Below are 15,086 nucleotides of genomic sequence, written 5' to 3'. Positions count from 1 at the left end.
ATGCTATGATACATTTACAGTTATCTGTAATACTTTTTCACAATTTAGGTATGAATTAATTCAGTGTGATTTGTGTCTATTCATAGTTTGTCGCTGTAGAAACTGTGTGTGTTATGGAAAGGTGATGCTTTCAAAATAAACACCGCACACACACACACGACCACTGTCTCTGGCTGCTGGGGCCAGACTGCAAGCAACTGTGCTTGATGAAGAAGCAATCTTGGTGGTGGGGATAGCTGGAGTGAGGATGGGGATGAAGAGCAAGGTACAGGTTGGGGACTGTAAAGTGATGTTTATGGGAGCATACAGGGACTAGATGGAGAGAGGGTAAGGCAGCTAGGTGCAGTTGGAAGATTAGATGATGTGGGTGGAAAAGGAGGGAAGTGGAAAGACTGTGTGTGAGTGTGCTTGTGGAATAGAAGGAAGTGGAGTGGGAACAGGGACTTCTTATTCTCCTCCTCCTCCTCGTCCTCCAGCTCCTCCTCCTCATCCTTCTCCGCCTTCCTTATGTTTAAGCTCAAAAGTTTCCATTTTTGTAATATTTGCGACATCTCCATCTTATGAACTGAATGATATTCAGCTCCCCTGTGAGTACACATTGAAACAACACAGTTTGGGCTATGTAAAAGTAGACAGTTGGTAATAAGACAACTGCAGTTCTTGTAGCCGATGCTTTAAAATTTGTCAGAAATCTTGAATAAAATAAATTTGAGTATTAGACCATGTCATTATAAAACACTAAAGCAAGTAAATTGCTGACATTTTGACAATCTTTGCAGCAGCCCCCTTCAAAGCAATTAACTACTGGCTACCGGTGAATGTCTTCCCCCTATATGTATGACAGGGACATATCTGAAGAGGAACACTGCAGAGTCGATCGATATGCCAGCAGTTTAGTTGGTTAAGTGTTTTATAATGACCTGGTGTGATACCCAAAATTGTTTTTTTTTTCTTTTCAAAATGACGATGGCTGTGGAAGCCTATGGACTTATATTTTATAAATCTGCTTACTACAGGCAGGCACCTTTAATGTATCAGCTGAAGTCTGTCACTTCTCACTTCATTTGGAAAACTTTCAGCTGAAGCAGTTAGCAGTATTTCCTCTTCTTGCCCCTCCCTACCTATCCCTTCTGTCTTTCATTAAAAGCAACCCTGAATGATCTTTTCTTCTCTGTGAAAGGTTTTACTAGTGTAGCAGATCAAAAAACTGTTAATTAATATCCGTAATCTTGTTGTCAAAAAGTTTGATTCAGTGTATGTTCTTTCATTTTATGCCTCTGTTTACATTTGTTTTTTTTTCTTGTTTCAAAAAGCATCATCTTGTTTTCTGTCTAACATACTGTTAATTTCCGTTGTACAAATATTGCTTTCTAAACTACAATAAATAAATTTCCCTTTAGAGCGTGCTGTTCGAGTTACTTATGTTTGGCTTAAAAACTCTTTCATGATATTGTCCCAAACATGTCACAAAATTAACTCTTCTTTTCTTTTTTTTTTTTATTCAATCAAATGTAATATTTCTGAATTGATGTGAAATCGTTTGGAATGCAGCATCAATGTCCAATAAAATGTTTCAACCATTTTCCTGCTGCTGTAACACAAAACTTGGTGAATTTACTGTCTTATAGAACATCACATTCCATTCTTTAGTTAATTTTGGAGACGTAAAGCAGCGTTTGTGTGTAGCAAGTTGTGCCTGATGGATATTAAAATATAAAGTTTTAGAAATGTTACTATCTCTGCAATGTTATGTAAAGTTGGCATATTACAGATATTAACTTTTAGTAGTAGTATACTAAGTTGTATATTTAATAATGCAATGTCCTTTGTCTCTAACTGGACACACTGATTTCATTTCAGAATACTGACCGTGTGGTGGAGGTGACTAAAGATGTACTGCTTCATGCACAAGTAGTTCTGCATTACAGAGAAGCATCCAAAGAAGTCATCTTTTATGAACTCACACAGGTAATCTAAGGACACGATTGCTAATTCACTGAATTAAACATATACCACCTAGACATTTCTTCTTGCTTCTTTCAGAGAAGGATAACAAGAAATGAATGGTGGAAGTTTCACCCTGCATGAGGAGAATTGTTAGAGCATGTTTACCTTCTTTGATTAGTGCTGCATATAAGAGAGATGGGTCTGAGTTTTGTTTTTCATGTTAAATATTCATTGGGGTTGAAACTGATATGTAGAGCCAACCAATGCATTCATGTTTCATGAAATCGTAACTGGAATTACATTTCATTGTGCCTATGACAGATCAGGTTATTTTTCCACAAGTCACAGCAGCACAGTGCTGCAGTGTTGTTTGATTGTAAAGACATGCAGGAACTGAAGCAATAGGCTGTTCAGATTTCCACCAATTAGAAGTTGTGAGTTGAAAGGCAAATAAAAAATGTAGAAATATACTTCTGCTATACATAAATGCTGAGAGTGTGTCATAATACTGTGATACATTTTTAAATTGTATGTCTAAGTAATGTAATATTAATAACCAGATACTTCTTTGAATTCTGTTGTTCTGAGATTTTCTTAGTGTGGACAATTTTAGTACCTCATAAACAGTTTCAGGTGTGTTCGTTATATCATATTTATTAATCTTAATTAGCAATGGTATGATGAAAGACAACCATTCACCTTACTGAAGATGCATTATACAGCAGATGGGTTAATAAACAAGTTGTTGAGGACTGTAAATTTGTTGTTAAATCTGTATCAAACTCAACCCCCTTTCTCTCTCTCTCTCTCTCTCTCTCTCTCTCTCTCTCTCTCACACACACACACACACACACACACACACACACACACACACACAAATACCAGGCACCCTCCTAAAGCTTCAGCCATAAATCATAGACCTGACAACGTCAAACCTTGAGTGTATAATATAGGGTTGCTGTGATGACGTACAGTTTCTAGAGTCACACTGTGTGTCAATAGCAGTAGCAATGAGCGTAACATACATGTGTATTTCACTCCTGTTCCACTTGTAAGAATATTATTAATGAAATCGAAGTCCCTAAACTTTGATCTGTAAGTTGGAGGATCACTGTGGTCAGCTACAGTGGGACATTTTTGCAGAATCAGTGACAACAAACGGGAATGTGTGTCACACTGGGATTCAAATCTAGGATCTCTTGCTTACTATTCAAGTGCGGTAACCACTGTGCCATCGTTGACATTGCATTATCACAACTGCACAGACTATCTCGGTATGCCTCACTTCTGATCCACACTCCCGTCGAGCACCACCTATACCGAGTCCCTGTCAGACAGGTGGTGCTCGATGGGAGCGTGGATCAGCCATAAGGTGTACCGAGACAGTCTACGCAGTTGTGATAACACTGTGCCCTGGATGGCGCAGTGGTTACCGCACCTGCGTAGTAAGCAGTAGATCCTGGGTTCAAATTCTAGTCTGGTACACATTTTCGCTCTATGCCGCTGATTCCACAAAAATGTCCCACTGCAGCTGACCACCAATGAGCCCACTCAATGTACATATGGCTGCTGGATTTACGTGGTGTCTGTTCTTTCAGAGGAACAGGCACTGCGCATTCAAACAAAAAAAAGAAAAATATTTCTCTTAAGTTTTCCCTCAGTATGACCTTTACTACTGTGCTTATTACTCTTTTATAAATCATTGATAAATTACGTAGAAGGAGAAATTGCTCCCAAAATATTAAATTAAAAAAAATGCCGCAGTAGATAATAGGCTGTCATACAGATCACAAACTGCGAAACAACATTGTTGAAAGTGACTTAGCAAAAACAGTATTGCCCCCCTGTGGAGCTGGGGATTAGAATAGGCCTGAGATATTCCTGCCTGTTGTAAGAGGCGACTAGAAGGAGTCTCTCACGTTTCGGCCTTTATGTGATGGTCCCCTGTAGGGTTTGACCTCCATTTTTCAAAATTTACCTGAAGAGCGAGCCAATTGGGGAAGGGTGCCTTACATGGTGCATCGTGTCCATCATGCCTTGAGATCTTTTGCCCACTTTCTCGTTGTTGCACTGCAGTCCAGCTCATTCTCCATCTCTTGGGCTAGGACACCTTCCTGGGTACATTTTCCACCATGCACTATGCGTGTCGCTTCTTGACGATGACCATGGATTTCTTTGCACCTCATATCCAGCATGGTAGCCAGTTTGTTGTGGTGGGGCCACCATGTACCCTGTTGGTTGTAGCCCCCTGACAACACAGGGACCACTCTGCTGATACCTGTGCCATTAACGCCCCACATATGCCAAGGAGTAGATGCTCGTCACGCTGGGGCTTCGCGACTCTCGGCAAAGGCCTTCCTGCCAAGTGGCTTTTGCTGCGGCTGGGTGACGCCCGTGTTGAGGGTTCCTGGTCAGAGTGGGTGGCATCAGGGCGGATGACGCACAGTGAAGCGTACCACACCATCACTTGCTAGTGATCAAACACCAGCAGTCTCTAAGTGTTCCAAGTCTCAGTACAATGCAAGAAATTAGGACCCTAAATCATTCCCCTCCCTGGCCACACCATGGGAGGAACACCAGGCTAAGGATGGCAGCGAACCTTATTCACCCCGTTCCTTGTATGTACGAGAACTGATGGGGACTCCTTGTTTCAATGAAGCCACGGTTTTTTGTAGAGCATTTAGAGGACAAGTTTGGGGAGGTGGAGGGCTTTTCAAAAATGCGATCTGGGTCGTTCTTGGTAAAAACAGCATCCTCTGCCCAGTCACGGACTTTACTCGTTTGTAACAAGTTGGGGGATGTTTCTGTTACCATCACACCACATAAGAGCTTAAATATGGTCCAGGGTATTATATTCCACAGGGACCTTTTGCAGTGTGACGATGAGCTGCACGCCAATTTAGAGCGGTGAGGTGTTTAATCCAGCACGTCCATCAGGGTCCGAGGGATAATCAGGTTGCCACCAGTGCCTTCATCTTGGCCTTTGAGGGTGACACCCGAGAAGGCTGGTCTATTGCTGTGATGTCAAGCCATATATCCCTCCCCCAATGTGGTGCTTTAAATGCTGGAAGTTCGACCATATGTCTTCTTGCTGTACTTCCAGCGTCACATGTTGAGATTGCGGACGTCCATCACATCCCAATACTCCATGTGCCCCGCCTCCCATCTGTGTCAACCGTGGAGAGCATCATTCACCTTGCTCGCCAGACTGCAGGATTTTACAGTAAGAGGAACATCATGGAATTCAAGACACTAGACCAACTGACCTACACTGAGGCTAAGAGAAAATGTCTTGTGGCTATGACCACCTCATAACGCCGCCGCTACGAGCACAATTGTGGCCCCATCAGTTCCGCGAATTCCAGTCGGCTCTCAGAGCCAGAAGGCTAAACCTGCCCCCTTCATGGTGGGGGGGCACTTCCCCCACTGTTGCTCCCGCACCACCTATCTTGGGTGCACTTTGGCTCCTCTCACCAGGAAGGGGTCCCTTCCCAGGTTTCTGCTAATGGGAAAGATGACACCCACCAGTGGCTGAAGTGCCCAAAAGCTGCTGGTTGTAGCGCTTCACGTTCATCCTCAGTTCCGGAGACTGAGTCAGTGAAGACCTCCCAGCCAGAGAAACCCAAGGAACAGCGAGAAAATTGCAAAAAGAAGACCCCGAAGACCAGGGAAGTTGCGGTGGCACCCATACCACCGCTACCTACAAGTTCTGCGTCTGGGGATAAGATGGAGATCCTGGCGTCCGCTGAGGACCTAGATCTTGGCGGATCCTCAGACACAATGGATATAGATTGCTCAAGCAATAAGTCGGTGGCAGCAGGTGACCTTGAGGCGAAAAATACCTCATTGAATGTTCCATGCCTTACCAGTCTCATGATGACATCCTCCTCCAGTGGAATCATAGCAGTTTTTTCCATCTCCTGGCTGGAATACAGCAACTGTTAAGCTTTACACCTGCTTTCTGCATTGTCCTCCAGGAAACCTCCCGGCAATGGGGACCCCTGCCCTGCACGGCTATAAGGGATATTACAGGAACTGTAGCGACTATAATTGAGTGTCAGGTGGAGTTTGCGTTATGTCCTAAACTCAGTCTGTAGTGAAACTGTGGCCTTCTTGAAGCTGTGGCTCTCAGAATAAGGATGACACAGGAGATAACTGTCTGCAATGTCTATCTTCCTCCAGACGTTGCACTATCCCTGAATGTATTAGCTGCACTGATTGATCAACTCCCTAAACCTTTCCTGCTTTGGGAGATTTTAACACCCATAACCCCTTGTGGGATGGCACCATGCTTACTGGCCGAGGCAGAGATGTTGAAACTTTACTGTCTCAGTTTGACCTCTGCCTCTTAAATACTGGGGCCGCCACACATTTTAGTGTGGCTCGTAGTACTTTCCCGGCCATTGATTTATCAATTTGCACTCCGGGACTTCTCCCATCTATCCACTGGAGAGCACGTGACGACCTTGACCACTTCCCCATCTTCCTGTCACTGCCCCGGTATCAGGCCCACGGACGCCTGTCCAGATGGGCTTTGAACAAGACAGACTGGGAAATTTTCACCTCTGGAGTTACCGTTGACTCTCCCTCACCTGGTAACATTGATGTGATGATTGAGTAGGTGACTACAGCAATCGTTACTGTGGCGGAAAATGCGATCCCTCGCTTTTTATGGTGCCCCCATTGAATGGTGGTCTCGTGATGGTCGCCAGGAGACGCTGAGGCAATTAACGAGTGTTGGCGAGCTCTACAGTGGCATAAGCGGCACCCTTCCCTGGAGCACCTAATAGCCTTTAAGCAGCTCCGTGCCTGCGTTCACCAGCTTATCAAAAGACGGAACCAGGAGTGTTGGGAGAGAGAAGTCTTGACCATTGGGTGCCATACTTCACCTACACAAGTCTGGACGAAGATCAGACATCTGTTTGGGTACCAGACCCCAACAGGTGTCCCTTGCATTAACATCAAAGGCGTGTTATCTACCAATGTGAATGCGATTGCTGAGCACTTTTCTGAGCACTATGCTCGAGCCTATGCATCGTAGAACTACCTCCCATCCTTTCGCACCCTCAAATGGTGGACGGAAAGGAAAGTCCTCTCATTTGTGACACGCCACAGTGAATCCTATAATGTCCCATTTACGGAGTGGGAGCTCCTCAGTGCCCTTGCACATTGCCCTGACACAGCTCCTGGGCCAGATCAGATCCACAGTCAGATGATTAAACATCTTTCATCTGAGTACAAGCGACATCTCCTCATCCTCTTCAACCGGATCTGGTGCAATGACGTCTTTCCATCGCAATGCAGGAGAGCACTATGATTCCAGTGCTTAAACCCAGTAAAAACTTGATTGATGTGGATAGCTATAGGCTCATCAGCCTCACCAATGTTCTTTGTAAGCTGCTAGAACGTATGGTATGTCGGTGGTTGGGTTGGGTCCCGGAGTCATGTAGCCTACTGGCTCCATGTCAGGACGGCTTCTGCCAGGGTCGCCCTACCACTGATAATTTTGTGTCCCTCGAGTCTATCATCCGAACAGCCTTTTCATGCCAACACCTGGTCGCAGTCTTTTGTGATTAATGAAAAGCGTGTGACACGACCTGGTGACATCATATCCTTCCCACATTATACGAGTGGGGTCTCCAAGGTCCACTCCAGATTTTTAGCCAAATTGAGTGTATCTCTATTTTTAGTGGCCATTAATGGTCTAGCAGCAGCTGTAGGGCCGTCTGTCTCACCTTCTCTGTATGCAGACGACTTCTGCATTTCGTACTGCTCCAACAGTACTGGTGTTGCTGGGCAGCGCCTACAGGGAGCCATCCACAAGGTGCAGTCATGGGCTCTAGATCACGGTTTCCAGTTCTCTCCCAATATTAGCATAAATCATTTGGAAAGTACTTCAGATATATTGTGATGTAACAAGAAACGTAATGAACAGTTTGAATGCACGTGACACTGTAATTAAGACACAATATTTCAAGCCAAACTATGTTACACTGCAGTGTAACATCGTTTTAACGCTATTGTGGAAAAGGAAAGTTGTTACTCACCATATAGCGGAGACGCTAAGTCGCAGATAGGCACAACTAAAAGACTGTCACAAATAATAGCTTTTGGCCAGTAAGACCTCCTTCAGAATTAGATGCCAAACACACACGTATGCAACTCACACACACACACACACACACACACACACACACACACACACACACATGACTGCAGTCTCAGGCAATTGAGGCTACACTGCGAGCAGCAGACCAGTGTATGATGTTAGTGGCGACTGGCTGGTGGTAAAGGAGGAGGCTGGAGCGGGGAGGGGGAGGGCTAGTAAGGTAGGCGTGGCGGACAGTGATGTGCTGATGGGGAGCGCGGAGGGACGAGGTGGAGAGAGGGTAGGGCAGCTGTGTGCAGTCCCACCACCACCTACTCCAGTCTGGTCACTAACGTCACCTATCCCATCAAAGGTGGGGCTAACTGTGACACCAGCCATATGATCTACAAGCTAAGCTGCAACCACCGTGCTGCATTCTATGTGGGCATGACAATCAACAAGCTGTCTGTCCGCATGAATGGCCACTGACAAATTGTGGCCAAGAAACAAGTGAACCACCCTGTTGCTGAGCATGCTGCCAAACATGACATCCTTCATTTCAATGACTGCTTCACAGCCTGTGCCATATGAATCCTTCCCACAAACACCAGCTTTTCTGAATTGCACATGTGGGTACTTACCCTACAATATATCCTTGTTCCTGTAACCCTCCTGGCCTCAAACTTCATTAGTCATTGTCCTCTCCCATCCAGCCCCTTCTCTGTTCCCATTCCAAAACTACACATCCCTCATTCCTCCATCACACACAGTCTTTTTACTTCTCTCCTTTTCCGCTATAATTCTTGTCCTCTCACTGCTGTCCAGTGTAGATCATGTCAGTAACCCATCACAGATGCTTCTCACAGTATACCTGCTGGTGTGCTGCTCCGGTCATACACTTCCCTGTTGGAAAGCATGCTCTATTGCACAGTAATTATGACCTTGGCACCTCATTTTAGTGATAGGACAATCAACTGGCCAACTGATATTTTTTTTCATTCAGTCGGTTATTTTTTAGTCAAATGAAACTAGTCTCAGCGGTCATGTCAGCTGTATGATAGTTTTTGCTCACTCACCACGTTTGACTGGTTTCACTTAAAATGACAGCTGACTTGACACAAGCTTATGACAGCTGTTGCTGTTATACAAGGGTTGGAACTTTAAATAGTGGCAACTATTTATTCACAACTGATACAAAAGAGTTACGTGTTTGCACCTGTTACTGTCCTTCAAAGTAGTCACCAGGGTTCTGTAGAACCTGTTGTCAGCAATGTGGAATGCGTGGTATACCATTAGCAGAGCCTGTTCTGTTGATGGTGCGAATGGAGCAGTCTATTGCCTGTCAAATCCCTGGAACAGTTCTGAAGCGAATGGCACGAAGCCAAAACTGAAACACCAGTCCAACAAATGGCATCATTATGGGTTGCCACGAAAGTCGAAAGTGCATCAGAGCCCCAGTATGGTGAAAGTTATGGTGATTTTTACGTACGACTGTGATGGTGTTACCCTAACGCATTACTTTCCTCCATGGCAGACCGTGAATGCACAGTATTACTGTTTGTTTTTGGGGCATCACCTGCGACCAGCTTTGTGAAAGAAGCGGCGACACTTTCTGCACAACCCACCCATCATTTTGCACAAAAATGTGCGGTCGCATACAGTACAAGCTGTGGCTGCTCTGTTCATTTGATGGGACTGGAAAGTACTGTATGATCCACCATACTCCCCGGACTTACGTCCTTGTGACTTTGATTTGATTTCGAAGATGAAGGAACCACTTTGTGGCATTCGCTTCAGAAGTGTTCCAGAGATTCGACAGGCAGTAGACCGTTCCATTCACACCATCAACAGAACAGGCTCTGCTAACGATATACTACACCTTCCACATCATTGGCAATGAGTTCTACACAAAATGGCTGACTACTTTGAAGGACAGTAACAGGTGCAAACATGTAACTCTTTTGTATTGGTTGTGAATAAATAGTTGCCACTATTTAAGTTCCAACCCTCGTATAACTGTTTTCGCTCAGTCTTTGGGTTTGAGTGATTTCATTTAAATATCTTTTAGCCTTTTCGGTTATACATGATCAAAAACTAGGGTTGCCAACATTTTAGTGACAAATAACATATTTTAGGAGAGGTGACTAATAAGTATATTTTCTAAAAAATGATATGTTTTCAAAATATTTCTATTTATTTCCTTAAATGTGCATTTTTTGCTCTAAAGGCATGAATATGATTTTTTGGTTAGTTTTAAAAGATTAATACCTGGTACTAAATAATAAATTTAAGTTTAAATAAATAAACAATTACTTTTTATTTAAATTTATTGAAATCTTTTCCCACTGGATGGCACCCATCACCAACAATTCTATTTCATTAAAAGCTGAGGTGACATAAACATAAAGCATATAAGAAACAATTTTTTAAATCATTTGATGACCTAATCACTTGGTTTTTAATCATATGCTGTCATTTATCGGAAGTGTTTTAGTGAGAAATTTTTATTATAATATATTAATTTTCTTTGAATTTCTGTAATTAATTTATTTTCATGGTATGAATCATTCTTGCAGATTCAGTATATAACATTGAATTTATCTTGAGGATTGCTTTTTATCCACTAGTATAATTTCTTCCATTCCCACACCACTGAGTGTTTCAGCTTTACATAAATTTCACTGTTAAGAAAACTTAACTAAAAGCTACCTAATGGTACTCATTTAAAACAAAACATCAGAATGGCAATAACAGTCATGACGTGCTATAACACAGTGCAGTCAACAGTAATGCAGGGTGGTGATTCTTATGGAAAACCTGGAATTCCCAACAAATTACATTTTACCAGGAAAAATCAGGGAAGTTTCAGGTAATTTCATAAAATCTCAGGGAATTCTGTGTTTTAGCTTGGCACTGATATTTAATTTTATTGGCAGTGTAAGGAAAAGATTCTGGTCCGAACTCTTGGAGATGACGGTTATGTGTGTGTTAGGTGAGCTTGCTTGTGAATGAATGTGTGTGTGTTTATCTTTCTTTTTCTGATGAAGGCTGTGGTGAGAAGCTAACGTGTAAGTGTCTTTTAATTGTGCCTGTCGGCAACTTAACGTGTAATCTTTATGGTAAGTAGCCGTCTACCGTAATTGTTGATATTCCTACCTAGTGTTTCAGTTGTTTAATTTTACTGAGTTTTATAAATAACAAACTTTATAATGCTTAATATTTCAAAGTGTGTTAATTATATGAGTATTATTCCTTTTTAATTATCAATGTTTAAAAACTACACTTAAACTACTACTTGTGTCCAGCATGTCTCAGCTAGGAGGAAATGAAAATCGTTGTTGTGGTATCCTCCTCCTGCTCACTGTTAATTTACCAGGAGCTTCTTATGACACCATCTTCCAGCCAGTACCTGGAATTGACAGGGATTTTTTCAAGTTTGAGTAGCCATCCTGTAATAATTTAACTGTGACAAAACAATTGAATGTTTCTGCTCAGCACTGAATGCACCAGGTGCTGTTGACCGTTTTCATTTGGTTGCTCCCATAGACTCGTTTCACTCAAAAGAAATGATTGAATAATTCAACCAATACATAAAACTACAACCGAGTGAGTTGATTGTTTCTATTCAGTTGTTCTTGTCGTCAGCCTGATTTACTGCATGACAGGATTAAACTTCTTATCCCAAGACCAGTGCCTCAGATGACAACACAGTTCTTATTGCCACCCTGATATGATCATTCCTACCTTTGCCTGAGTTAGTATTATGAATAAAAAGAAGTGGACCAGTAAAAGATGACATGAGGGATATTGATGATTTATAGAGTGTACAAGTTTGGAATGAAGGATATGAAAGGGAAGCAAACGAGACAGGAGCAAAAAGTAGAAAAATAGGAAACTGATAACTGACAACATTTTCCTCAATTATGACTGTTATTCTTAGCGCTTCAGTTGTGAGATAGGTAATTGTCTGTTACTGCTGCTGTGTATTTACAGTTATAGATATTTTATCATCATCATAAAATGTTTATGAGTCAGTAGGAAATACATAATGTATGAGCATTAATTAGCAGGTAAAACGGTTACTTATCTCTAGGAGAAACAATGTTCATGGCCAAGGACGTGAAGGATTGGTGCTTGTTTTGGGATGCATGTACTGTTACTGATGCAACATCATTTTTTATTTAGAAGTGTGCTCTTGTTGTGTTTCAGTGTGATGTTGCTGAGGGAATGACTCATTCGACAACAACAGAAACCTCTTCAGGCACACCAATGCTTGATTCTAAAAATACTTCTCCAGGAAGTGTTACAAGGTATGCATGGTAAATGTGTTCTCCTAAATTTAATTTTTGGATTTTATAACTAGTTTCCTGCTGTGAATTAATCACTAGGAATTTTTAGTGATTGCCTAAATCAAGTGCATTAAACAATTGTTGAATGTTGCTGAGTTCTTTTCATCAATAAAAGACAAAGTTGAAGTTGTACTCTTAAATGTTAAACATAACATTTTTATTAAAAAATGCATTTGCAGCCAGTACAGTGTTTCTTTCCACAAATACTCATAAATATACTGATAACTTGATTCCTTTGTGGCTTCATGCAGAATTCGTTGTTGCGGTTTAGTGTTCGGTTTGAGGGTTGTCAGCAGTGTGTGACAGTGCCCTTCATAACTGAAAAGTCACAGGGTTTTAGACTAATGAACTTAGTGTAAGAATGCGGTGTCCCATAAAAGTAGAAGTAAGATGAATTGCTAAAAAAGACCCTACATATAATTTTTACCACCTGAAACAATCCTATCCTTATTTTCTTTGTTAAAAATTACTGTATAATATCCTTTCAATGTGAAATGTTGTTTCTCAGAAAATGTTTTTTGTGCAGCAACTGAATTAGCTTATTTCTTAGACACTGGTCTCAAATTTAAGAAAAGCTGGTTGATGTTATCAACAGCTGTCTCAATCTATGATCTTCATGTGTTTTTCCCCAAAATTGTGAGTTGTAGTCAGAAATTATTTTAGTCTTGGAATATTTACAGTTCAGTTAGTCTTCTCCATTGCATCACTACAAGTGTTATTGTTTTACTGATGCCAAAAATCTATTTGAAAAAGATTCACTAGAATGACTGGTTGATGAACCCAAACACGTGATAATTGCTTAGTGCTAAGAAGGCAAGTATTCAGGATCTGGTAGTCTACAGGGTGATTCAAAAAGAATACCACAACTTTAGGAATTTAAAACTCTGCAACGACAAAAGGCAGAGCTAAGCACTATCTGTCGGTGAATTAAGGGAGCTATAAAGTTTCATTTAGTTGTACATTTGTTCGCTTGAGGCGCTGTTGAGTAGGCGTCAGCGTCAGTTGATGCTAAGATGGCGACCGTTCAACAGAAAGCTTTTTGTGTTATTGAGTACGGCAGAAGTGAATCGACGACAGTTGTTCAGCGTGCATTTCGAACGAAGTATGGTGTTAAACCTCCTGATAGGTGGTGTATTAAACGTTGGTATAAACAGTTTACAGAGAATGGGTGTTTGTGCAGAGGGAAAAGTTCTGGACGGCCGAGAACGAGTGATGAAAATGTAGCACGCATCCAGCAAGCATTTGTTCGCAGCCCAGGAAAATTGACTCGCAGAGCTAGCAGAGAGCTGCAAATTCCACAACCAACTGTATGGAGAGTCCTACGAAAAAGGTTACCTGAACGTCAACTACCCGAGGCGATGGATCGGCCGCCAGGCAGCCCGTGACAGAGCACTTCATCACTGGCCTCCAAGAAGCCCTGATCTTACCCCCTGCGATTTTTTCTTATGGGGGTATGTTAAGGATATGGTGTTTCGGCCACCTCTCCCAGCCACCATTGATGATTTGAAACGAGAAATAACAGCAGCGATCCAAACTGTTACACCTGATATGCTACAGAGAGTGTGGAACGAGTTGGAGAATCGGGTTGATATTGCTCGTGTGTCTGGAAGGGGCCATATTGAACATCTCTGAATTTGTTTTTGAGTGAAGAAAAAACCTTGTTAAATGCTCTTTGTAATGATGTATAACAGAAGGTTATATTATGTTTCTTTCATTAAATACACATTTTTAAAGTTGTGGTATTCTTTTTGAATCACCCTGTACATCGACATGACTATTCTTGCAATTCACTCTTAAGTGCCTGGCAAAAGGTTAATTGAACCACTTTCACACTATTTTCTACTGTTCCATTCTCAAACAGTGCATTGGAAAACCAAACTTTTAAATTTGTTCTATTTTATTACGATGATTTCTCCTATTTTATTTTGATGTTCCTTTTGTAAGTGGGCATCAACAAGATATTTACACATTTGAAGAAAAAAGTTGTAGATTGAAATTTTGTGAAAGATCTCACTGCAACAAAAAACAGCTTCGTTTTAATGGTTGCCACTCCAATTTGTATATCATTTCCATGATGCTCTCTACCCTGTTTTGTGATAATACAAAACAAGCCATCCTTTTTTGAATTTCTTCAGTGTTGTCCGTCAATCCGGTCTGGTCAGAATCCCCTACCGCACAGTAATACGGTAGCAGTCCCTTTAGTGGATTTGTTGCATCTTGGAAGTGTTCTACGAATAAAATACAGTCTTTGGTTCCTCTTCTCCGCAATACTATCTACATGATCTTTCCAATTTAAGTTGTTTGTTATTGTTATTACTAGATATTTCGTTGAATTGATAGCCCTTAGATTTGTATGATTTATCACATATCTGAAATTTTTAGATCCCTTTTAGTATTCATGTGGATAACCTCTGTACGGAATGGCTAAGCTAGGGGTGCAGACGACAGGATGGGCTGTGTATTTGAGGCTAATAAGATGAAGGTATAAATGATGCAGAAGTGATTTATTGGAAAGAAGTGATGTAGAGGTCCTATATATGGGAAGGCATTGCAGAAAACTTAAGTCTCTCCAAGGTCAATTTGACTATTACCAAGGCCAGTAGCGGAGAGAGCGAGTTGCCTCCCAGGCCAACTAGAGGTAAAACTCGCCCTGTCGGATTGGTGAAAGCTCATTGGTCATTTCAGAACCCTGCAACATCAGG

At 41.8% G+C, this 15,086-nt stretch overlaps 1 protein-coding gene across 2 annotated transcripts in view; it reads left to right on the top strand.

The window, feature by feature from the left end:
- LOC124612972 (TP53-binding protein 1-like) overlaps positions 1-15,086 on the top strand; it is a 282,018-nt gene that overhangs the window by 148,012 nt on the left and 118,920 nt on the right. For both annotated transcript variants that reach the window (XM_047141501.1, XM_047141500.1), the window contains 2 exons: positions 1,861-1,968; positions 12,245-12,345. In XM_047141501.1, coding sequence (XP_046997457.1) covers positions 1,861-1,968; positions 12,245-12,345 — 209 coding nt within the window. The remainder of the gene's footprint in view (positions 1-1,860; positions 1,969-12,244; positions 12,346-15,086) is intronic.

This window comes from Schistocerca americana, chromosome 4 (genome assembly GCF_021461395.2).
Source record: "Schistocerca americana isolate TAMUIC-IGC-003095 chromosome 4, iqSchAmer2.1, whole genome shotgun sequence".
Lineage (NCBI taxonomy): Eukaryota > Metazoa > Arthropoda > Insecta > Orthoptera > Acrididae > Schistocerca > Schistocerca americana.
The sequence above is the reverse complement of the archived record's forward strand: the minus strand, read 5'-3'. Positions and strand labels throughout refer to the sequence as shown.